Source organism: Lingula anatina, chromosome 5 (genome assembly GCF_051362555.1).
Source record: "Lingula anatina isolate TDL-2025a chromosome 5, LinAna3.0, whole genome shotgun sequence".
NCBI classification, from domain to species: domain Eukaryota; kingdom Metazoa; phylum Brachiopoda; class Lingulata; order Lingulida; family Lingulidae; genus Lingula; species Lingula anatina.
In genome coordinates, this window is record NC_141771.1 from 2,946,963 (window position 1) to 2,972,461 (window position 25,499).

At 37.7% G+C, this 25,499-nt stretch overlaps 3 protein-coding genes across 10 annotated transcripts in view; 1 reads left to right on the forward strand and 2 right to left on the reverse strand.

Moving 5' to 3' along the window:
* Positions 1-1,085: 1,085 nt before the first annotated feature.
* On the reverse strand, positions 1,086-18,337 carry LOC106151387 (heat shock protein 60A). Its single transcript, XM_013524619.2, has 12 exons — positions 18,210-18,337; positions 12,935-13,113; positions 12,089-12,341; positions 11,613-11,695; positions 6,444-6,539; positions 6,074-6,167; positions 5,734-5,902; positions 4,859-5,066; positions 4,220-4,357; positions 3,646-3,820; positions 2,980-3,158; positions 1,086-2,687 (listed from the first exon to the last, which is right to left on the reverse strand). Exons 2-12 carry the CDS (start codon positions 13,103-13,105, stop codon positions 2,517-2,519), a joined length of 1,737 nt encoding a protein of 578 aa, XP_013380073.2. The 5' UTR covers positions 13,106-13,113; positions 18,210-18,337; the 3' UTR covers positions 1,086-2,516.
* Positions 18,338-18,728: 391 nt separating this feature from the next.
* On the forward strand, positions 18,729-21,473 carry LOC106151388 (10 kDa heat shock protein, mitochondrial). The gene is made up of 4 exons (XM_013524620.3): positions 18,729-18,864; positions 19,449-19,610; positions 20,012-20,101; positions 20,409-21,473. The coding sequence occupies exons 1-4, from the start codon at positions 18,853-18,855 to the stop codon at positions 20,457-20,459; spliced, it is 315 nt and encodes a 104-aa protein (XP_013380074.2). The 5' UTR covers positions 18,729-18,852; the 3' UTR covers positions 20,460-21,473.
* Positions 21,474-21,989: 516 nt separating this feature from the next.
* Positions 21,990-25,499, reverse strand: part of LOC106151392 (uncharacterized) — a 57,403-nt gene continuing 53,893 nt past the window's right edge. For all 8 annotated transcript variants that reach the window (XM_087012511.1, XM_087012516.1, XM_087012514.1 and 5 more), the window contains one exon: positions 21,990-25,301. In XM_087012511.1, coding sequence (XP_086868637.1) covers positions 23,286-25,301 — 2,016 coding nt within the window. In that variant the 3' untranslated portion in view covers positions 21,990-23,285. The remainder of the gene's footprint in view (positions 25,302-25,499) is intronic.

A 25,499-nucleotide genomic window follows, 5' to 3' on the forward strand; every position in this document is an offset into this window, starting at 1 on the left:
CTTTGGAAAAACTAAATAAAATGCCTTTCGAGCAAGTACACTTGAAATTTTGCAAGTGGGCATTAGGTGTAAGGAAATCTGCCAGCAATAATGCTTGCCGAGCAGAAATGGGTCGCTTCCCAATATATTTGGACATAGTAAAATTAGTCTCAAAATACAGTGCTAGACTCCAAGAACTCCCAGATAACAGAATTGTTAAACAAGCATATAACAGGGAAAAAATAGAAAATGGAAGTAACTGGTATCAGACAATGTCAAATATTAAATTATGTTGGGAACTTAATACAAACAGACATAATTGCGAAATCCACAACTACCCAGATCTTGAAATAGAAATAACCAATGAAATAAAACGAAAATTTTGGGAAGAAATCCATAGAAATACCAACAACAAACTCCGCACCTACAGCAAAATTAAGAAATCCTATGAAGCTGAGCCATATTTGGAATTAAAAGTCCCTTTTACACATAAAAAAATTCTAGCCAAAATGAGGGTCAGTGACCACGAGTTAGAGATTGAAAGAGGCAGATATACCCACCCCAAAACAAAAATTGAGGACAGAAAGTGTCCTCACTGTAATGCAGTGGAAGATGAAGCTCACTTTTTTCTTGAGTGTACTACTTATAATCTAGACAGAGAAACATTATTTGCTGCCTTACCAGAGGTAAATGTGCAGGGTCTAGCAGACGATACACTATCCGCCCTATTAAATGTGTCAAATGAGAGAGGTGTGTCCGCACTTGTAAAGTTTATAAACAGTGCTATGAGAAAACGGAAGCTATCCAAATTGAGATAACACCTGGTATTATACTTTAACTTTATTATTACTATATACATGTATTTAAACTTAAGTATATTATAATTAGTAGTGTAGAGAGCCTATAAATGTACACTCATTTCATGTGCTCAATAAATTATTATTATTATTATTATAAAAGAAGTGTTCAAAACAAACTTCCAGAGGTCAGAGGTCGCTCACTTTCATATTTGACCACAATACATTTGCTCTCCAAGGCCTGTCAACAACAAGAAAGTTGTGCAAAAACAAAAGTTGAATTATGATTTTTATTTTTCTTAAAAAAAAAAAAAAGAAGAAGAAACAGAACGATATTCATTTAAGCACTTACTAATGTTGGAATGAATTAGAAAACAAAAATATTTTCTAGAAAGAATTTCCCACAATAATTTGCAGAGTAGTTTAAATCATGCTTACTAAATAACAGCTGCTATCCACTAACAAAGCATTCTTATTCCATTATATTGTACGTGTAAGATAAAATAATAATCTTCTCTACAAGTGTGCAAATTATCCAGCATATGCCATATCCATTCTCATCACTCAGGGTATTTTCATGTCAAAGAGAAAATATCTTAATAAAAAAATCTGCATTACATGATCTTCAAATGCAAGAAAAAACCTTAACAAACATAGCATCAATACAGGCAGTGAAACATTGGCAGTTTTTACTATAGTAAAGGCAAAAGAGCAGACTTTACTTTGTACAAAAGCTGTGAAAGCAGCAAGATACTCCTATCTTCCTACCACAGATGAAAACTTAATAGAGGAGACACACTGGCTCAAAATCTTCATACATTTTAGGCACCCAATATAACTGTTTCTGTTACAGTACCACAAGCATGATGAAATGTATACCGTCCTTAATGAATACAGGGTACAGATAACAGAACCTGGCTATACATAGTTTTTTGAAAAAACTTGGAAGAATTCTGCACATACAGTACATGCTAATGCAGACTATTTAATTGAACACAATTTCTACCTTCATACCTATTTCCTCAGTTTATTTCTTAAAGATATATCAATGTCAGTTAGTTGTGATTATATATTGTTATATATTTTTCTCAGAGGAACAGAAATCTAAATCCAATATTCTGAATTGCCTTTTACGGTTTTGTAAACAAAACTTTGTTTCATGAAAATGTTTTAATTTTAAGAACATATTAATAGACACCAAACTAACACTGTCAAGGAAATCTCCCTTTGTTGTCATTTTATACCAGTGGTTGACTCAACAATGTGCTACAAATGGGAAAGTCTGCCTTCCTGATCTCTAAGGACATAGTCTACAGTTACAGTCTACCTGGTTCTTAAAACTACATAAGTTTTGAGCAAGCAAGTTTTCTCTGTTGAATACTTGTGCAATGTTCTTGAAGATAGCATTTGATCTGATTAAAACATGAATAAATCCCTCCATTACTCAGCTAGTCTTATGCTCAGATGATCATAGTAGTTTGCAGAATGATCCAATGATGAGAAATGGGTAAGAAAAATTTGCAGCATTAACAGCTTGGCCTCTCCTTTCTCCAAGGTCCATCAATTCTCAACCATAGAGGTCTCTTCCCTCAAGACAGTACACAAAAGACACATCTGACAGCTGGCTGAAAAGTCTCCTCAATCAGATACTTCATTTTGTGACCCTCTAGCAAAGTATTAAAAGAGCCTCTTTAGTTGTTCAATGCTTTTTTTTTAATAAAAGGAATCAGTCTTTGTTTTCTAGAATCCCATGCCACCCATTCCGCCCATTCCTCCCATTCCTCCGTCCATGCCACCCATGCCACCCATGCCAGGGCCAGTCTCTTTCTCAGGTAGTGTAGTGATCACAGTCTCGGCTGTTGACAGTAATGAGGCCACTCCTGCTGCATCTACCAAAGCTGTTCGGACAACCTGAAATACAAATATTGCACAAGCTTATCAATCCGTTTGTGTTCATGACGGGCGCTCCACCCTCCCCCTTCCTTCCTCCCCCCAAACCTTCAACACACAAAGAACTGATAAATGAAACCAAATGTCCAACCAGACATTTTGCTCAGGTCACCATGTATTCCTTTTACTTCCATTCCAACAAAGACTTATTTGCTAATGAATAAGCCTGTTTTTTATTCAACATTAAGGTTGTAACATACATTTTCCTTTATACACGGACATATTCACTGCTTTCAGCAACCTAAACACTCACCTTTGTTGGGTCAATAATTCCCTTCTCAATCATGTCCACGTATTCGCCATTCATTGCGTCGTAACCCATGCTGCCTTCTTGATTCAGCACCTTCTCCACGACGAGCGCTGCGTCTACACCTGCGTTCTGTGCGATAACATGTGCTGGCACGCGCAGAGCCTTCCTGATAATTTCAATGCCTGGAGCCAAGAAAATTCTCCATCAATATTCATAATAGTGATAACTTAATCCAGTGCAGCAGTTTTAGTTTGCTTTGAAATATTTCTTTAAAATGGATTATTACTAATACTATAAAGAGGCTAAACAGCAGCAGAAAAGGAAAATTCATAAATCTGTGAAACCTATAAAAACAAAATACGACTTTTTTCTAAATTCAAACGACAGTTTTCTAGAATTCAGTATCTAAGCAGGACACCCTTGATGTTTGTTGCCAGTTGGTAGGAAGTTCAGACATTCTCAAAACTTTTATAACCAGTCATACATTAAGCTTAGCAGTTCTGAAAAAGCTGACGGTCCCAGAAAGACTGAAAAATTTTATATGACAGCTCTTAAACTGGTTGCCTGTCCATTGGACTGACTCAATACAATTTTCTACACTCAGGGTATTTTTTTCCCACCATGACAAGCAGAATCCACAATTTCATCATGTTATTCTGGTCATCTCACCTGTCTTTTGATCGTTATTGCCAGGTGAGAGAGAGTCCAGTGTTTTAATACACCTAAGGAGGGCAGTGCCACCACCAGGGACGATTCCTTCCTCCACTGCGGCACTAGTGGCATTTAGAGCATCGTTAATTCTGTCCTTCTTTTCTCCTACTTCTACTTCACTGTAGCCACCAATCTGAAAGTAATCAACAAAGTGAGACTAAATATATAATAATAATAATAAATACAAAAAGAGTGATAAATTCTGACTATAATGAGTTTTATTTATTGAAAAAAAATAATCAAATCTGATTAATACATTGAAATCTTAAAATTTCCTTTAGTCATTTATATATTAAAAAAAAAAAAAAAGGATGCAACTTCTTTCAAACATTAAGTAAAGCATTTTTGAGATACTGCACAGTAAAAAGAAGACCTAAGTGACAACCATAATGCCTTGGTGTATTCAAGTTATTTTTTTCTACAGTTAAAACACACCAAATAAATAGCAAAGTTTGATCATATAGTATTCTTCAAATTGCTCATTTGTCAAGAAACACACACCAAAAAATAAATTTAAAAAATCACCACCTACCTTCAATACTGCGACCCCATTGGACAGCTTGGCCACTCTTTCATTCAGTTTCTCTTTCTCATAATCTGAGTTGGTCATCTCAATCTCGTCCCTGATCTGTTCAACCCTCTTGTCCACGGCTTCTTTGGATCCATGACCCTGGATAAGTAAGAAAACAAAGTATGATACATGCACTGGTTATCTTTTGATAAATAGACCACAAGTGCATCCAAGAAATATTGGTGTTGGTGGTGACTGGAAGGGGTTTGGGGAGCCGAGGGGTCTTCACTAATTAGCAAAGGAAAAAGGTAATTCCTATCTTTGTGAATCACCCACTGAACATAATTAGGAATGGCATTGTAAAACATCAAATTCCTTCGTAAAAATCAAAATGACAACAAACTGTTCTCAGACACAAACAGAACTCATCATTGGCCGTCAGACTACAGCACCTTTCTAACCATTAACTTTGGTGTTATTCATTGCTCATGTTCATCATAAAAGGTATCTCCACCTGGAAGAGTTCTCTCATGCAAGCACCCATAAAATAGGTTTCTTGGCTACTTTTTCAACTCCAAACATGTATCCTGTCATTTTATACAAGTGACCATTTACAATAACATTTCCCTGCCTTTTAATCAATCAATCAACTAAAATTACCTTCATAATCAAGGTATCATCTTTCGTGACCACGACCTCTGCGGCTCTACCAAGGTCATGGATCTGCACGTCTTCCAGTTTGTATAACTCTGCCTCGTCGCCAAAGACGATGCCACCTGTGGCGACCGCCATGTCTTTTAGTGTGTTCTTCCTGTTGTCTCCGAACCCTGGTGCCTTCACTGCACACACCTGGAGACCAATCTTCAGTCTACAACAGAACAGTAGAAATGGAATTTTGTCTCTAGAGTTCGCCAGTTTAGTCAAGACCCAAAAAAAGACATTTTTCTCTGTGACACTCTTTTATGCGTGGGAAGAATGGTGAAGGGAGTAAGAGGTACTGCTAAATAACACTGAAGACGTAAAGCAAAATAGTTGCAATAAATGCATAAAATTTGCACTGTTTTATTGACATTTTTTAATAGAGACGTGTAGCATGTTTGAATGACACAGCCAGCCTTGGGAAGGCAATAGCCATGTAAGTGAACAAGCTGATAGTTATTGTAGCACTGGCCTTACCAGAACCACCAGTATAGCAACACACTGGGGAACTCCGCATAGCCGTGCCAAAAATTATTTTCCTGCATTTTCTTTATGTTTATGACAAAGTTTCAATTCTCTCATGCAATTGTTCAATCTAAATTTGTGCTGATATAATGAATTGAAAAACTTGGAAATGTAGATTTGAAACGTTACATGAATTTCTGAGTATGTAATATTCAGAATGAGAGGTTAATAGTACTTGTTTCAAGATTATAGGTATAATACCATTTTATTTGTATTGGGAATTTTTCTACATCTTTAAAACAATGAACGCTAAATAAATATCACTTAATATAACATAAACATCCACAACATCAATATAAAATCCTACCCACCTGTTCAACACCAAGGCACCCAGAGCCTCACCATCCACATCTTCTGCGATGATCAACAGCGGCTGCTTCGCCTGATTGGCCAGTTCTAGAGCTGGGATGATCGTCTGAACATTGGAGATTTTCTTTTCGCTGAACAGAATCAGGCAGTCTGCAAATTCGCACTTAGCCCCTGTGTGAGAGATATGAAATGTTGGTTTTCATTTTTGAACCAAATAATTTTTTTTGAAATCATACATCTTCATTGGACAATAATGATAATGCACAAAAGGCAAGTAAAACTCTTTCTGGACTTAGCTTATTTCAGGAGAATTATTATTTTGAATGACAAGTGAAAACTCACCTTTTGAGGAGTTCATAAAATAAGCAGAGATGTAGCCTCTGTCAAACTTCAGTCCCTCAATGACTTCCAACTCGTCCTGGGTCGTTTTGCCATCCTGAAAACAGCAACATGTCAAAACATTTTCTTTTGATTTCTCACGTCTCCGCTGATGACACTCTACAAGTCTAACTTGACTCAATAATTACACATAAAGAATTAAAATTTCTATCTTCTGTTTTCATCTCAATTAAATTAAGTTTGACGGTGGGTAGGAGAGCTTGCATCCACTAAGTAACTACAACCAAATATCCATATCCCATTTCATACACTTTTTAATTTCAAATTAATAAGCATTTACCAGCCTTTTATCTCATGTATCTCTGGCTCTCACCTTAACCGTGATGACTCCGTCCTTCCCCACTTTCTTCATAGCACTGGAGATGAGCTCCCCTATAGCTTTGTCCCCATTGGCTGAGATTGTTGCCACCTGGAAATGACCAATCACAAGAAATAATAATATAACAGTATCTCCTTCAAGCTAAACATGTTTTCACATCTTATTCGCTTATTTGTAGTTAGTAGACTTATCTGTTTTTTTACTTGCATCAATACAGGAGGAAGCCACTTGTGAGGTAACTTGCTTTCTATCCCCCCTTTCTCCCTTTTTTTTTTTTTTTTTTTTTTTGAAAGGAGGGGGGGGGCATTCTCCACTAAATATGCAAATGTTAAATGTTGATAACAGTGAGTATACTTACATATTACACATATTACCTTTTATCATCAAAACAAGTGCATGGTGAAAGTTGTAACAACTGAAATTCCTACAATTTGGCATAATCCTAAAAGCTTTAACCCCTCACAAGTGTAGCATGTTTGAATGACACAGCCAGCCTAGTGCAGGCAGCAGCCATGTAAGTGAACAAGCTGATAGTTAATGTAGCACTGGCCTTACCAGAACCACCAGTCTAGTAATTCGCTGGGGAACTCCGCATGGCCGTGCAGGGGGAAAATTTCAACCTTAATTTAGACAATTTATTTGTTTCTTCACTCATACAATATTTAATGACCAAAAACTTAAAAGAGTACCTCAACAGAATTTTGGAAGAAAAATAACTTATGTTTCCATGACAAAAATCAATGATACACAGTTTTTTCTTTATCACAAACCACAACTTAAAGTCAAGAGGTTAAGTCTGGGTAAGTCACCCTCTAGGCCAGTAAACGAGCATATTTTCCCCATTGAGGTTGGAAAAAATTGGTGACAAAGGTTTCTCAACTGATTCTGGTCCGTTGAAGGCCCAATATAACCCAAAAAATTTCCCCCATGAATCCCCCCATGGCAAAGTCTCGTTTTCCACAAAAATCCAAAATGGCCGCTATTGAATGGGGTTGGTGGACTTGAAATCCATAACTTGGGAACCCAATGTCACAGAAACATGTTTTAAGTATCAACTCCTACTAAGTGAGGGATCCCCAATCTTTTGCAACTAATCTCAAGGTCACTGGAGGTCAAGGTCATGACCTTATTACAAGATCAAGGCATTTTTGGAGAAAAAAAAACCATAATGTCTATATGACAGTTCCCCAATGTCACAGAAACACGTTTTAAGTATCAACTCCTACTAAGTGAGGGATCCCCAATCTTTTGCAACCACTTTCAAGGTCACAGGAGGTCAAGGTCATGACCTAATCACAAGATCTATACATTTTGCGAGCAAAAAAATGACGTGATGTCCATGTATTGGTAACTTAATGTCACAAAAACATATTTTAGTCTTAACTATTATTGAATAATGCACCACCAATCTTTTGCAAATTTATTCAGAGTCATTAGAGGTCAAGGTCATGACCCTAATTTCAAGGACACTGCATTTTTCGAGCAGAAAATTCCCATATTATCTAAACCTTTGTAATTGGATGTCACAGAAGCATGTTTAAATATCATAATGATTTCCTACTAAGTGAGGTTTTGAGGTTTTGCGAATAATTTGTAAATGCTTTCTAGGCCACCAGAGGTCAATGTCATGACCTTATTTTCAAGGTCATGGCATTTTAAGCTTGAACAAAATGCCATCATGTCTATATTTTGATAACCCTATGTCACAGAAACATGTTGAAAGTATCGATTCATACTAAGTTACATATTGCCGATCATTTGAAACTATTTCTAGGATCACCAGCGGTCAGGGTCATATCCTTATAACAAGGTTGTTATAACATTTAAGAAAAATTGACTTTACACTAATCAAAAACAACACAGGTGATTGTTTAAAGAATATTTCATTACAGAAAAGGCATCGACACTACTGCATGGTACTCATTTAAATCAATGACATTCGGTTTACAAGGCTTAAGGGTTTACTGTACCCATTTCAAAATAACTAAGTGTTATACAGATACGGTATATGTTCAAATAAAGCTGTGTTTTACATTATACAGGAACTAAAAGTGAAAAAAAAAAAAACATCAAGTACCTGAACCTTGTGTGAATATTCCACTATATGTCAGAACTACATTGTTCAAAACTTCCTATTCTATTGCAGGGAGGAGTCGAGCAATTACATTTCTTCAAAAACTTCAGATACATGTGGGAGACCTTTAAAGCTTAATAACATGACATACACTTGTTTCATACTGGGCAAAGACAGCCTATTACACAATAACCATTGCAGCCTCACATAAGACGTAAAAAATTGGAATATTACAGCATTCTATAATACTGCAGTGGGGGAATTAATTCATTTTGGGTACATAAACATTTAGATAAAATATCATGGAATTAGAAATGAGGACGTTTTATATTGGCCACAGGCTGGGGGGAAATATAACCAGGTGGAATGGCACCTTTTTATGGTATTTACCTTCTTGCCCAGAAGACAGGTTGCTACACCATTTGAACATCTCTCCAGCTTTTAAAAACCATCAAATGTTGATTTCTCATTGATATACACTTCCAGTGCTTCTCTCAAATCTTCGAACTTACTAGCCACAAGTTTATCACAATTGCTAGCTGTGGGTCTCTATACTAACAGTAGGTCTACATGTAGTTGTGGGGTATGGGTCAAATTAAAGAGTCCCTTTCAGAGACAAATTCAAGGAGCAATTTTACTGCATGATGGACAGTGGTTAAAAGGCAATTGTGTCCTCTGCAGATAAGTTGGACTATTTACTTCAATGCAACTTCAACTGATATTTGTTAGAAGGCTAGTTACATGAGACTAGTTACATGATGAGCTTCAAACTGAAGGACACAAAGTCCTTTACATACGTGTTAGATCCTCCCCCACAGCTACAACTGTTTGTACGTCCCTTGTCCTTGGTGCTTTGACCATCAAATACAGGCCTGTAGCCAGTGGCATTCTGGGTAAAATTTTATCTAGGTACACAAATATTTCTAGGTCCACTTTTTTCAGAAAAAGCCCCCCTCCCCCCTTTTGAGACTGCTAGCTTGTCATAATGACTGTCGAATGAGATGCAGCAAAGTAAACGAAGGATGATGGTGAGAGCCTGTAGCCAGTTTCCTATCCTAACAGACCTGATAAAAACTTCCAGTTTGCGATCATGTCTCAGTACTAGTTCTCCAATCTGACAGGAGCTGGCATGATATAAAAACATATAACTACTTTTGACACAGATGAGCACACCAAAAAACAGCAGTTGTAAAGTTTGTCGACCAAAACATATTACACTTTTTAATAGAGAGTTCACTTGTGGTGAACAAGTTCTCCCCAGCAAGTGGCCTGCTGCTTATTTCAGAATCCCACTGCAAGACCAAGAATTGGGATATTTAGGAAAACAGATGCTGAAATGACGCTCAAAGGGCACCATCTACAAGATTGTCTTCACACAAGACAAGTTACTAATTTTCCATTCAGCACATTAAAATTACCCAATTAACCCAAGTATCGACTTGCGACAGCATGCTCAGTAGGCTTGGGAGAGGGTATAGCTTTTAGACCTCACCCATCCATGATGGAGCAGAGTCGGAGCTATAGGTATTGAATCAACCATTAAGAATCAACACATTTTACCATTGGCAATTCAGTAATGGCTAGCCTTTGGTTGTCATAAAAGCAACCAAATACAGATACTGATTAAATGGGTAAATAAATGTGCTTTATCCACTATCTCCTCTCTATAATGGCACACAGATACTCCAAGGTAGATCATACATACAAAGGTGGGACAAGAAGGCTTTAGGTTAATCATTGGGCAGACAAGAAGAGAGCTTATGCCAATAGTACCGGTATTAAAATGAAGTATTTACATCAAACAACAATGGGCTCAGGTTGCTCTATAAAATGTAACATTTGTCATAAAAAAATGGAGATGCATATTTTGCTCTTAAACAATCTTATGTGTTGTACTTAGATCACCCTAGAATCAAATTTTCATTAAATTTCATGATGACCTTGCAATAAGGTCAATCCTGTACCTCCTAGATTTTGGAAATAGTTGCAAATGATAAACAGGACCCCATTTACAAGGCATTATTGGCACGCTAAACACGTTTCTGTAACATTTGGTAATTGAGAAATTATGGAATTTCGCTTGAAAATCTTACGACCTTGTAATTAGCGGTCATAACCTTAACCTCTGTTGACCTTTAAATTAGTTGCAATTGATTGTTGACTTCTCATTAAGTAGGAATTGATACATTAAACATGCATGTTTTAGTGACGTACGGTTACCAAGTTATAGATAATATGATATAATTCACTTGGAAAATGCTATGCCCTTGAATTTATTTCATAATCTTGGCCTCTGGTGACCTTGAAAATAGTTGCAAGTGTTTGGCAGTGTCCCACTAGGTTGATACTGTTTCTTATAACATGTTTCTATGACAACAGGGAAACTGTCATATAGACATTATGGGTTTGTTTGCTCCAAAAATGCTTTGACCTTGTAATAAGGTCATGACCTTGACCTCCAGTGACCTTAAGACTAGTTGCAAAAGATTGGGGATCACTCACTTAGTAGGAGTTGATAATTAAAACATGTTTCTATGACATTGGGAAACTGTCATATAGACTTTACGGGGTTTTTTTTCCTCCAAAAATGCTTTGACCTTGTAATGAGGTCATGACCTTGAACTCCAGTGACCTTGAGACTAGTTGCAAAAGATTGGGGATCACTCACTTAATAGGAGTTGATACTTAAAACATGTTTCTGTGACATTGGGAAACTGTCATTTAGACATTACGGGTTTTTTTCCTCCAAAAATGCTTTGACCTTGTAATGAGGTCATGACCTTGACCTCCAGTGACCTTGAGACTAGTTGCAAAAGATTGGGGATCCTTCACTTAGTAGGAGTTGATACTTAAAACATGTTTCTGTGACATTGGGTTCCCAAGTTATGGATTTCAAGTCCACCCACCCCATTCAATAGCGGCCATTTTGGATTTTTGTGGAAAACGAGACTTTGCCATGGGGGGATTCATGGGGGAAATTTTTTGGGCTATATTGGGCCTTCAACGGACCAGAATCAGTTGAGAAACTTTTGTCACCAATTTTTTCCAACCTAAGTTGTTTATTGACTGGCCTACTCTGTGTCTCTCACCTGTGCTATCTCCTCTGGAGTGGTCACTTGTTTGGACATTGACTTCAGTTTGTTCACCACTGTCTCCACTGCCATCATCATACCTGAGGACACAGGAAACAAAAACTTAAATCTAAAATTGCTGGAAAAATTATCTGGAGATTATAAAGAAAAAGTTGGGTCATGTCCATTTTCTAACTAGCCCTGCACTTCAGGCAAAATGGACAACAACAGCATGAAAACATTTTTTGATAGAATTCTGAATTAATTTTTTTTCTTAAAAAAACAAAAACAAAAACAAAAAAAAAACAAACAAACAAACAAACAAACAAACAAAAAAAAAACAACAATCTAATACTTCAAAGAACATTTTTTTTTTTCTGTAGCCAATAACTTTAAAATTCAAATTGTTGTGTAAGGCATTGTCATTTGTATACAGTGCACAGCATTTTAAAATTCTCTCTCTGTTTTTACTTCATGTTATTACTCCTATTTACCCTTTCTGATCTCCACAGGATTAGCCCCCTTTGTAATGGACTCAAAGCCTTCCTGGGCAATCTTTCTGGCAAGAACTGTAGCGGTGGTGGTGCCATCTCCAGCCTCTTCATTTGTGTTATTGGCGACATCTTGGACCAGCTTGGCGCCTACGTTTTGGTATTTGTCTTTCAGTTCAATGGCCTTGGCTACAGTGACGCCATCTTTGGTTATTTTGGGGCTTCCCCAGCTTTGTTCAATGATCACATTTCTTCCCTGTAGAGATTTTACAAAAAAATTATCAATAAAAAGAGAAGTGGGTCTAAAATGTACAGATATCTTCACTTTTTACAACTTGTGCTCAGATTTTGTAGAACAATCTGTTCAATAAGAAATTCGAATCATCCCAAATTTGTCTTCAGAAGTGCACAAAAAGAACTAAAGAGGCTTTAAAACAATCACATTTTCTTCTTTAATTATTACATATCTGAATAAAATTTCAGGAATAATTTTTTCAGATCTTCAGTAAGGTAAAAACATAGCCCTCCCCCACACTTTTCAGCATTACACTCCAGGAATTGAAAAATATAATCTTTTAAATGAGAGAATTAGGGTGCATTCCCAGAGATTTAGATCGATCCAGAGATTTAGATCGACCTAACTCCCTGGGGGTTCACGCTAAATTGCAGTCAGCCGAGCGTGTACCATAGTTAATTACCCCCTTACAGCTTTCAGTAGGCGGGACAGACACTTAAGCCGGCTAAGCTGACAGTAATCTAGTGAGACTCCCCACAGGGATAGATCGATCTAAAATCTATGGGAATGGGGTGTAAGTCTGCCACTTGGTAAAAAATTCCACCGTTCGTTACCTTTGGTCCCATGGTGACAGCCACGGCATCTGCCAGTAAGTTAGCACCCGCTAGCATGCCAACGCGTGCCTCGCTGCCAAACTTCACTTCCTTGGCGTATGTTCGCACAGTCACGGAAGACTTCAACTGCTTTCCAAAGGTGGAACGTATGATACTCGATGCACGAAACATTGTTTTATCTGGAAAAAAATTTCAAAATATATGTCTAGACAATATTTAGAGATTTTTCTTCCTAATAGGACTTTAAAATGTGCATTTGTCTCAGTGAACTTTTTTTCTCGGGGAGGGTGGTGAGGAAGAATTTTGCTTTAATATCATATGATCCATTCTACAAGTTCTCTTGAACTATTAAGGAGGGTATTTTTCACAACTATTTGAGAATTTCAAGTCTACAGGATTGTAGGCGAACATGTGACGGTTTACATGTTAAATGTGCAGCAATCAACTGTGTAATTCTTGTACACTTTAACCCAAAGATCACCCTCCTGGCATTTTGTACACTGTGCATAATTGTCGTGCCTAAACATATTTCATTCACCACGGATGCAAGTATTAGAAATGTTACATCAGCAAACGACTACTAAATCTACTCAAGTTCTAGTCTTTCTCAGTGAAAGAGCAACTACTGGTTGTGCTCATAATTCGCGCGACAATCCGTATGCGTATACTCCATGTACGTATTAACTGTGTACTGACGCCCCCTGAGAGACAATGGGTTGTTTTGATAAACTACAAAAGCCTGTGCGGGTAGCAAACAATAGCGACGTGGACTCATACAGGGCCTAAGCGCACAGGGGGAGGAGCGCATATGTAAATTATTGTACGGGCGACCCTTGGAGACGGGAGTTCGTCCTCGCCAAGCGCGACGGGAAGTAAATTGATGCGCGCTCTAATCCGACTTAATTAACAGCTTTCAACTTGGCAGTATTGCACCTTGCTCTAGGCTGAATGTCGACCTGCCGTCTCGTTGTTTTGTTTGCTTCTTACAATCAGGGGAATGGGCCTCTGCTATTTAATACATTTGAAGGATTTTTTTTGTAGTTTTGGTGAATTTCTCGAGCGATCAGTCTGTGGCCCATACCAATTAACCCTTCCGAACTTGGCAGAAGTCTCCCTAATTTTGGACGTATCTACCGATCTCCCTTTTGTCTCGATACATCACACTTTTCTCTTTGTCCTTACGTTTGGAAACTTCTCAGGTTAAGTGATAGGGGTATAGATAGCACTAAACAATAAAAAGAAAATACCAACGACAAAGCCGTGCCAGGTCTTCGTGTGAGTAACATCCAAAACACTGTACATGTATGTTGTTTTCGTGGAGACGAAGCTGGTTTCGAAAGGAACCTAAATAGCGATAATTAAAACCACAGCTGGGTAAGCTACCTGGACATTGTAATAAGTGATAGATACAATACAAGTCGCCGAGCCGAACTTGAAATATAACGAGCGTATTGTCGAGCCACAGGTTGAGTAATTTTCGGGTACAGCTCGGTGGCGAGTGTTGCATCTAGCTTAAACCACAGCCTCTCATCGGTTAGTGCAATGTCTTCGCGATATATTACTGAATGCCAGCTGAGCGGTGGAAAATTAATTCCATGCAAAAATTTTTGTTGGGCATTAGAAAAAATTATCAAAAATGACTTAGTGTGTCAATTTGCCTAACGGCAAGGGCTTAAGTGTTTGTGCAAGATCGGTCACATAACTGCATTCGCTTACTGCAACTCCTTGAATTATGAAATAGATTAATTAAAAGAAGATCTTTAACTGATACGTGTGCAAATGCTGTGGAGGAGAGTTCGCCCAAACAAATCATTAAGGGTAAATGGCATTTGATTAGCCTTTGTCGTGAACACAATAACATCATGTATGAAGTAAGTCCAAATTAACATAGTTTTAATTTTTTTCAATTTACTTCGTGCATTATAACAAGAATAGTTATCAATGTTGTTTTCATGTGTACATGTACGTCCTAAGGATCGATGGTGGAAGTAAAAAGACTGTCATACTTTTTTTGATAACCCGCTTGTCGGCGGTGGAAATTACAATACAACGCTTTGTTTGCTGGTTAATGATCGCATTAAGGGGTGGCCGATTTCGCACCTTTTACATTTCATTCAATGGCAGTTACAACTGGTAGTCGCCCCTTTGTTTCGTTGTCCAGTGTTACCTAATGACTGGGTTGTAAGTGACCTTGATATTAAAAACTATTCCATTCTTTGACTAGGTCTACTAGTATACATCCCAAGAGCGTTCTCAGGCAGCAATTGTTAATCATTAAACAATAGCGATAAAGCATCGGTTTCGTCAAATTTCAATCTTTGGGGCCATCAACAGTGCCTAAATATTCAAGAGACACCAGTAAACTAAAGTACTTTTTCGTTGGCAGTGTCAGGGTGAACAAGAAGTTATTACTTCTTGGGGTGAATCAAAATTTTCTCAATAAGGTGCTGGTAGGCTAATGAAAGACTAGGAAATAATCGTTAATTGCATCGAGAATTTAATCCTGTGCAACCTTCTACAAAATGAATATTTTACACTACTGCATGGGTCGTTATTCATAAAGAATGTTTTAAAGTTTTATAAGGTTTTTGACAGATAAATAATTTCACCAAAGAATCTGCTCTCCGTTATTTGTTTTATTTAGATTTGATTAATTTTATTTAAGAGAAGTCAACAGATAAAAGTGCAGCGAAAAGAAATAGAGGAAAGAGGAAACTATCAAGAAAAAGTGATGGGAATCCTTAATATTAAAAACATTTACGGGAAATAAGATTGATGTCCTTATCTCCCCTCTTTTTCTACCAAGCCCGCTTGCTCAAACGATTCATTCTTACTTCGGGGAAAACAAATGATAAAATGCAGTAAATGTAGAAAAGAAGGACACGAACAAGGGAAGAGGGACGGGAGTCTTTAATTTAAAATATTTACGGGAAAAAAAGTATGTGAGAGTGATCTTTATCTTCCGTCTTTCTCTGCCAGGTCGTCTTCTCCAATGCAGGTGCTCTCCGCTAGTTTAAAAAATATCTTTCTGCATAGACAGCTTGACGATTGGTGATCGAATAATTTCCAGTTTAAATATTTAAATACTGTGGCAAGAAAAGGAGACCCCCCCCCCCCCCCCCCCCCCCCGACACCAAAACGCATATATTTACAGACCTAGGCAACTTTCTACGCGCCCTTCTTATCCGTGTAGCACACCAATTAGACTAAATCATCATCTGTGATAATTTATCAAATCGCATGATTAATAAAGATTTTCGTGCGCTAGATAAGACCCTACAAAGGAGGCAGCCTTTTGTAGACCTTAGATGTATTTTCCATGTGGCCTTCTGGTTTCGGACCTGAAGTCCTCTCTGTGTCTGTCTGTAAGACAAGAAAAGTTAATGCGCACATTTCTAAAGAATCACATTTGAAAGAAAATGCTGTCAAACGCATATTATTTACACTCGTAAATACTGTACAGAATCATCTCAAAAATACGCTTACGGAAGGGCATTTTAAATTTTTATTCTCAAAAAATTTACGTTTTTTTAATAAGTATTATTTTATCTAATTAATACTGTCCATATATTTAAATTCAAAACTAATGAAAGTGAATTATATTGTGTAGAATATTTACAAATTCCATCCATGTGTTCAAAGTCTAAAACAAAAAGGTTAAGCAAACAAAACATGATCGATGCAAACTTTTTGAAATATATATTTCGCATGCTGAAATAGGATTTTAATAGTATAACACTGGAACTATAATTGGCTTTTCATGCATGTTAGATTTTCAATGTCAAACTTGTTATTTGTATTTTATTAAAGAAAATTTTAAAAAGTAGTTGTTGATCAATTTAAAAAGACAGAACTACATTACCAGCCAATAGGCACAATCTAAGGATCGACCTGAAAAAAAAAAATTAACACAGACCCATTTATAGATAACGAGCTGCTTTCTCTCAACTTAATTACATTATTTATTCATTTCATTATTCATTTGAAAAGAGCATCTTGCTTGTACAAAGAAGCAATGAATTAGAATGTTGTTATTACTGCAATTACAAAATTAGCCTATATTTCTACGATGAACCACTCCAGGACATAAATAGATCCCACTTATAAATAACTCAGTGCACAGCAGCTTGAGCACTTTGTGGGGTATCAGCCTCCGACAAGCAAAGTTTAAATTTTTATGAATGTGTTTTTTAATGATATCGTTTTTCAAAAAGGTATCACTTTCACTTCTCCGCGTGCACAGAGTCCTTTTTCGCATGGCTGTCGTCCTGCCTCCCTCTACATATAAAATTCAAGATGGCGCACGTGCAGTGACAGGCCCGTATGGCTTGACAGAATAAGTTGACCGAATAATACTCGAAAAACTTTCAAATGAGATCAGCATATAATGTCACGGTAAAAGACGTTAAAGAAGCGAATATACAGATAATCTTCACAACGTCTGAAGTAGTTTATTTTATTTTTGCTCATTACCTCAGGCGGCACGCTCCGTGGTTTGTGACCGATACTGCATTACGTCATTTTCAAATTAACGTTGGCCGTTATGTGGGGAAATTGTGGGTAGCAGGACAAAAACTCACAAGTAAAATAAATATGAAATCTTTCAAACAAAACTTTGCAAAGTGAAGAAAAACCCGTTAGCAAGGCAGGAGATAGGCCCTGTGTCAGCCTAGAAAAAGGAACAGTACCGGCAGATAAGCAACTATGTAATTACGTCGGCTTACAGCAAGCGGCAATTAACTCCCCGTCGAGCATAAACAGGGTGACAAGCCGCCACCGATGGACAAGCGGGGTTGATTTGCATATTAGCGAACATAGGGCGGGCTTGACGTCTTCTCATTTTCATTGCCATTGTGTTTTGCCCTATAATTATCTCGTCACCATGTACGCGTACAGACGTCAGAAAATGATCAATTAGTTGTCGCGGGAATTATAGGCATGACAGTACATGTAAAGTTCCTATCGAGCATCTAGAGGCATCAGCTTATGCAATCAACACAAATATTACATACGCTTACAATTTCTGCAGTAAAAGTGATCTAATAGTCAAAAGCCAATTCTTCAAAGAACATTCTCTGAATGGCATGTTCGAGACTCGTCAATATTTACTTGGTGTGGATTTATGGCAAGGCCGGCCATGTGCGCTGAAAGCACGTGTTTTGTAATGCAAGTCGCCATCTTTATCAATCACAAATATTAATCGAGAAGTATTCGACAACAGCAAAATGCAAAATGTTTCTCACAACCCTGAAGTGTTCTTCGAACATATACCTACCGTCTTGGTCGACTGTAAAAAGATATGTTATAGAAAATCAGTGAAACGCGTAAAAATCTTCACAACGCCGGCGAGTGTTCAGCTTACTGCACACGTTTTGAGAACGAGACTGTGCCCTTTAAAACTTGGAGCCCTACACAGGGATGCTTATGAATATGACTGCGCAAAACATAAAATCTACAGCCTTAACAACAGTTAATCAATTGTTTTAGTTTTACTTTTTATTGTGAAATATTTTCAATCAGTAGCATGAAAAGTAAAGAAGTTTTCAATTCGATTCAAATACATACAAAAAAAATTATCATTTCAATCATATTTATTCAGAAACCGGGCACCTACTTTCTAGAATATACGTTCGAACAATGTTATAAAGTTGGGTCTTTTGCTGTTTTCTAGAATTAATCTTAATGGGCCTTATTAATCTGATGTTCAATCACAGTTTTGAGCAAATCTTTTATCTTTTGACACCATTTTAAGAGCATACATTTCATTCAATTAAAATATATCCACGTGAACTCAATTTGACCTTAGTACGTTTCTCCCAACCCCGATGCTTGAGCGCATGCGTCAATAGCGTTAGTGTCCACACGTGTTTTACATTGGTTTCTAGATTTTCCCTGGATTTTCCTCCGTAATAGACAGGATGGTGCGATTGGTAAGATTTCCAGCTTTGGTATTGTGTTTTAGTGCTTTGGGCTACCAGTGTTTCAAGTCGACATTCTTGTTAGTTTGTACTTTTAGAAATATCCTTGATTTTTAGCACGACCGGTGTTCCTGTGATGAAGCAAGAAGAACGTGCTCTTGCATTTGCGAAGACCTGCAAGAGTTGGGGGGGAAGGACTAGGTCACGATGCAAGTTTTGCAACTTGTGTTAGAGGTTTACATTAATGGGTATTCTTTATTTTTAATGCTATTATTATATTCAGACTCTATAAAGTGGTGGAGACTGTGCTTATGTAATCTTTTAAGATTGAATTTAATTGATTTTTCAACTTAAAAGTGCATGGGTCCTACAGTTGTAATTATTAAATGACTTTCATAAGCATGCACCCCAGGTTCCAAAAGGTTGATATCAACTCCCCTCTCTCCAGACTTCAATATTTAATATGATCGACACACATTTAATATTACACAACTCCAACTTTCAGGGTGCACTGATCAACACAGCCCGTGTTATGATCAATTGTTATGTAATTGTAGAACATCCTACTTGACCACATTTCTTAACACTGTTTCTAGGCAGGAGTCCTGAGGAAATTTGTTCCACTGTTTGATCGTGTGTTGGTAGAGCGACTGGCGGCAGAGACCAAGACAAAAGGCGGCATCATGATTCCAGAGAAGTCCCTTGGGAAAGTATTACATGCCACTGTTGTCTCCACGGGGCCAGGGTCAAGGACAAGTGTAAGTGACAAGGGTACTCATTGAGTAGCACATCTTTGAAAGCTTGAGTCTATGTTCAGCTTGTCTTTTTTGTTAAATTTGGCAAATTGTAATCTATTTACCTGACTAACTAGTGTGATTTTGATTGTCTGTGAATTGTTTTGTCAATCCACCAATACTGAAGAACAGCTTTATAGACTTTTTTCACATATTAATGTTAACATAAGTGTATTATAAACTGTGATTAAAAGAAATGAAAGGAGTGTTAGCTCTCTACAGGAACAGTTCACACTAAGACTTGGTTTGTGATAGTTGTCATTTAACCCAAGCAATACAATATACATGAGTTGCTCCACCTTTTACGATTATTTATAAAAGATGATGTTTCACATTAGAAAAAAAAAATGTTGTCATTGTTCCAGGATGGTACAGTGGTCCCATGCAGTGTAGTAGCAGGAGATAAAGTTTTACTGCCAGAATATGGAGGCACCAAAGTTGAGATGGATGACAAGGTTGGTAGTCTGGGGAAATAGGTACCTCTTTAAAAGGACTTGGGGGCCAAAGTTTGGTCTTAATTGAAAGATTATGGTCTGGGAAATATCCATCTGTGATGTCTACTAAGATTAGCGCAACCTTTATTTTAATATATATTTTTATGGTTGCAGTATTTCCATTGAGTGGATAATTGTTTATTTCTCCTGCAGTCAAAATGGACCCAACTATTGATGGGAAACAAATGAGAAATATCAATCCAAGGTGATAAATAACTTTTATTATTTTGCCTATTTATTTATTTATTTATTTATTTTTTAATTTCAGGAATATTTCATCTTCCGAGACGGAGACATTTTGGGAAAGTTTACCTCTTAGAAGCTAAGTTCAGCAAGACTGTACATGCGAGTCTGAACAAACTTCTTCTGACGCTCTCTTTTATACACTCCATTGTTACTGCCAAGTTAACAGTACGCTGTAACATAGACGAAGCATTTTTTAGTAAAATTATACCAAAAGTGTGAAAGTTAAAATTCAACTTTATTGATCCTTGTATAAAGTTAATGGTGAACTTGGTTGTGTCATTATTTTTATGAAAAGTGACTGCAATTCTCACTTAAAGATCAGGTTTTCACATTACTTGCATTAACTCAAAAGGTGGTAGTTTTCAGTGAATCACATAAAGCTAGTTGAAGCTTATGTAATTGTGGAACTACAATTTAATTGTACGTGCTCTAAGTGAGTGAAATTCCTGTTAAATGGCACCAAGTTCTAACCATTGGAGAGTTAATAAAGTTGAAAGCACTGCACGCTTGCTAAATGTGGAGATGATGTTGAACAGAGAATTGCAACATAGGTGAAATGTTGATTCAGAATACAAGAACAGGGAATCATAAGGTCAATTTCATGTTGGTTTCAGTCTAATTTTCCATCAAAGTGAAAACTGTGCTGAACCAAAATGATATGAATGAGACGAAAGAATAGTGGATCAAGATTGCCAAAGCAGAGAATAAATGAAAATATTCAGACGATTCTTAGTCATTGGATGATTATGTAGTTGCTGATTTAAATGATTAGCATTACTGTTTGTATATGATACGCTTATCTTGGTGAACTTCCTGTTGGTTATATTTTTAGGAAAAGATTCTAGAAAAGGGGGACATGTTTCCAGTTGCTGAGGAAAGCTGGAAATGGATGCAATTCTTGATGAAAGGGTTGGGTTCAATATTTGCCCCCTACTCTTTCCTCTAGGACCATGCAAAATCTTTTATAGGTCTCTTCCAATACTTTCAAATCAATAAATTAAAAACTTTTTGGTCTTACTGTTCATTGAGAAGTTTTAAACTTGATCATGTTGATAACAATAAAGGTGTTTACTGTATTGCACAATAATATGCGTCTGTCTTTTCGATTCAAGAACTTGAAATTTGATTTTGTCTTCTCCCCTTGGTGAAGTTGAATATTTCCACTCTTGAAGCGCCAGAGCATTATTTGGAAATGTACTTCTCAACAAGTACTGCCTTTTAACAAAATTCACACGATGGACGAGGTTTCAATTAAAGGGATAATAACTCTCTTGTTTTGGCCAAAAAGATGAATTTTCCTGGAGTAAATAACAATTTTCACATACCAATGGTTAATGAATCCATTTTTACAGTTGGTCCCTTTTTTATTTCTAAATAGTTTTTTTTTTTTTTTTTATGGAGTATAGCCATCAATGGAGGTCACGTGGTATAAAGACAAGCTAAGATATCAAAATAATAGCTTCAACTGTCGTTTTTGGGGTAAAACAGAATATATTTTTTTTCTATGAGTTATTCACAATGTTTTTATCGTGAAATATAGATCTCATACGAAGAGTTATTATCCCTTTAAGTTCTCAATTTTAAAGCAAATTGAAGCAACATATTGCATGTGAAACTTTATTAACATAGATAACTTGTTTAAATAAATGTGGTTATGTACATACTCATTTAGGACCTATAGACTGAGTGGGAAAAATCCCTGTAAAATACACTGATAATGGGCCAACAAACTTCAATAATTATTAACAGTAAATATAAGCATCTACAGAGATCTTGGGCTTCATGCACTCTGTGAAATAATACTGATTTTCACCAAAAATTTCTTTACAAATTTTAAACATTTTGCAACAAAACAGACTTCTATAAATCAAGGCAAAACCTGTTGGGCAATCGATAATATACAAATTCTTAAGGCTTGTTGGAAGTTCCTGAATACAGACAAAGTAACAAAAAAATGCAATGATTTAAAACGGTGGCTCTTAGCTTACATTAAAATAAAAAAAAATGTGTGAATTTTTAAACTATTTGTGATCACCTGTACTTGTGCAAAAGATAAGTCACAATAACTTTCAAAGAGCTGTAGGAAAGAATACAACTTAAAAATAGTCCTCACATATTAAAAAAGTAGGTCACATTCATAAGTTTTATTTCAAGCATAAAGTGTCAAATGGAAGAATGTCACTTCACAATGATCACCTAAAGACTTGAATGAACAGTTTACATTCACACATGTTAACTTTTCAAATATAACCCATGCTACAATTATTATCTGCCAGGCAGTAGAAGTACTGGAACCCATTTTGGTATATAATTTAAAAATCTTTGTACTTTGGACCTAATCTGCATAGTTCTCTGTTTACATTTTATTGCCTTTGAATACAACTCTCTTCCTACCCTAAATGAAAATGAATAATTATATATACAGATGAATAATGAGTATAAATAAATTCTGAAAAAATCATAAGAGTATATATATTCTGCTCTTCTACTAACAAGTTTACATAATTCTGGTATTTGTACAGTTTTAAACCTCTCACTTTCTTTGGTATAGGAATGACTTACATGTGATGCTCATAAAAATTTACATAAACACAAAACAAAGAGCACATTACAAAGCAATAAGTTTGCAAACAATCTGTTTACATATAAAAAAAGCTTCATTTACTCCAACACATCTCTCTGAAGTTACTTGTTGAGTGACATTTAAACGACCAGCTTATTCTCCATCCATGGACCCTATATAGTGTAAAAAGATAGCTAGACAACGATGTAATGTCCTTTGCTCTTGACAAAAAAAAAAAAAAAAAAAAAAAAAAAAAACTCAACTCAACTCAACTCATGGCACAGACGATCATTTCCACAAAACAATCACTTGTCATTTCATCTGAGAGCTGGCAGGTCACACTGTAGTTTGATGCCCAAAGCTCACTGGTGCAGCTTGTGGTGGCCTCTTATTCTGATCAGGTCTGGACAGTTGTGACTGTGCTGAAGGCAGAGGTTTTGATTGTGTTAGGTGAGAAGTGGATTGTGTAGCTGGTTGTGACTTTGGTTGTGATGCTGTTGACTGAGGCTGAGAATGCGGTAGCTGAGACTGAGATTGTGTTGCATGAGAATTGGCTTCTCCATTCAATGCTGGCGCTTTGTCTGCGCCTTGGTTGAAATGCTGCTGTGGTTTCTGCTGTTGACTCTGATGATGATGATGTTGCTGTTGTTGTTGGTGATGCTGTGGCACATGCTGCTGTTGATGATGTTGTTGATGGTGATGTTGTGAATGTCCATGAGAATGTTGTCCCTTCTCAGCAGGAACATGACCTTGTGAATGCTGTCTTTGCTGCTGATGTTGGTGCATTACTGGTTGCTGCTGCTGTGGGTTAGATGGAGGTGTAACACCCTGTGTCCCGGAGTATTGTTGCTGCTGTTGAGGATGCAACTGTGGCAAACCCCGAGAACCAGAGGGATTTTCCTGATGACCTTTAAAGGATCCCTGTCTGTTGAAATTCCCAGCCTCTACCGTGCCCTGGGGGTGTGGCATGGAGTACTGAGGGTGTGGCCCACGAAGCGACCCCGTCCTAACAAATGCACCATTCTGCACCGGCTTGTCTTGGTACGGGGCCTGTCTTGTTGGTTGTCCCTCTGGTGACAATTCATAGTGACCACGCAGAGAGCCCTGCCTCACAAAGGCAGCCTGAGGCAGCTGGGAATAACCTGACTGCTGAGACTGTGGTGGGGATGGTGTGGGGGTGTGATCCTTCTGTCTCAGTGCATGTTCCCTCTGCAGCTGTTGTAGCTTCAAGTACTGTTCCTGAAGCTGGAAGCTTTTTGTCCTCAACATCTCTGGTCTCTGATCCATCATTGGCTGCCTCACCAGGCTGACCCTCTTGGGAGCTGTGGCCAGAGCTGGTGCTTTCTTCACCGTCTCAGGACTCTCTGGGGTGCCAGGGCAGGGGGAAGAAACATCTTCAGTATCACCTTTACCACCACCCTCTTTAGATTCCTTTAATGGGGTAACTTGGTCCTGGTGTGGCTGAACCGGCTCTTCTGGTCTTGGTTTCTGCTCCTGTAAGTCAGGCCTGTTCAGACTGGCCTGGATTCCCTGGGCAATGTCCTGCTGGAATTTACTGCGTCCAGAACTCGGTGCTGGCTCCTGATTGGATGTCTTCACATCAACCTGGCCAGATGCCCCTTTCTGACCTTCACCCTGACCTTTGACATGATTTTCATCGCGCACTGGAGATTCATCATCTTTTTCAGCACCATTTTCATCGTCCATCATAGGTATGTCGTCATGTGCGGACCCAAAACTTTTTGCCTGCTGTTGGTTCTGATCTGAGATTGATTTGTCCTGTTCAGATGGCTCTTTGGATTTTTGTTCCCTCGGCAAGGTATGGCTGTGTGCGACTTGTGTCACCGCTATCTGCTGCTTCTCTGTCACGCTTTGGACAGCGACTTGTGACGCCACCTGGTAGCTCCCGGCTAATGGTCCCCTGGCCGGCAGTTTGAGAGTAGCTGGCCTTATGTAGCCTCCCCCTGGAATGACCCGCTTGAAAGCGGACTGTTGGCTCTGTGCCAAAGAGGGTGGGGCAAGGGGCGGGGCATGAGATGATGACTGAGGTTTCTCCAAATCATCATCTATGGAGGTCTCTTTTTCGGGTGAGAGTTCGCGAAGTGCTTTGCGGCGTTTCATGGTGTCAGTCTCTGACCCGTCACGCTCCGGTTGCATGGGATCTGAAGTATTTGACATATCGTTCATAATTCCAGAGTCCCCCTCTAGTTTCTTTCTGGCATCTTCCTCCTCCACTTCCTTCTCTCGTTTCTCTCTCAGTGCCCTGCTGGCCAATTCCAGGGACTTCTCAAACTTTCGGACTTCGTGAGATGTGACAAGCTTTTTCTTCCTTTCTCTCGAGTTTTCAGAGGCCTGAAATAGTTTGAAAATGCTATAGTCATTCGTAAAAAGACATCAGCCAATATGTGATATAATTCAGTCACAGCATATTCTGCCAATGAAAGCACAGAGTTCAACCTGGAATATTTTTGGTAAAACGTACCAACACAATCTTCTAAAAATAATAATAACCAATGGATCATGAAAAAGTCTGGATAAAATGGACCACTG

Coding starts and splice junctions, on each gene's coding strand:
- LOC106151387 (XM_013524619.2), bottom strand. CDS start 13,105: ATGTTTCGTGCATCGAGTATCATACGTTCCACCTTTGGAAAGCAGTTG. Junction 6,540..11,612: donor CTCCAGAGGAGATAGCACAG/GTGAGAGACACA, acceptor GGTCATTTCCAG/GTGGCAACAATCTCAGCCAA. Junction 5,067..5,733: donor GGTGCCTTGGTGTTGAACAG/GTGGGTAGGATT, acceptor GTTCTGTTGTAG/ACTGAAGATTGGTCTCCAGG.
- LOC106151388 (XM_013524620.3), top strand. Junction 19,611..20,011: donor GGCCAGGGTCAAGGACAAGT/GTAAGTGACAAG, acceptor TCATTGTTCCAG/GATGGTACAGTGGTCCCATG. Junction 20,102..20,408: donor AAGTTGAGATGGATGACAAG/GTTGGTAGTCTG, acceptor TTTTAATTTCAG/GAATATTTCATCTTCCGAGA.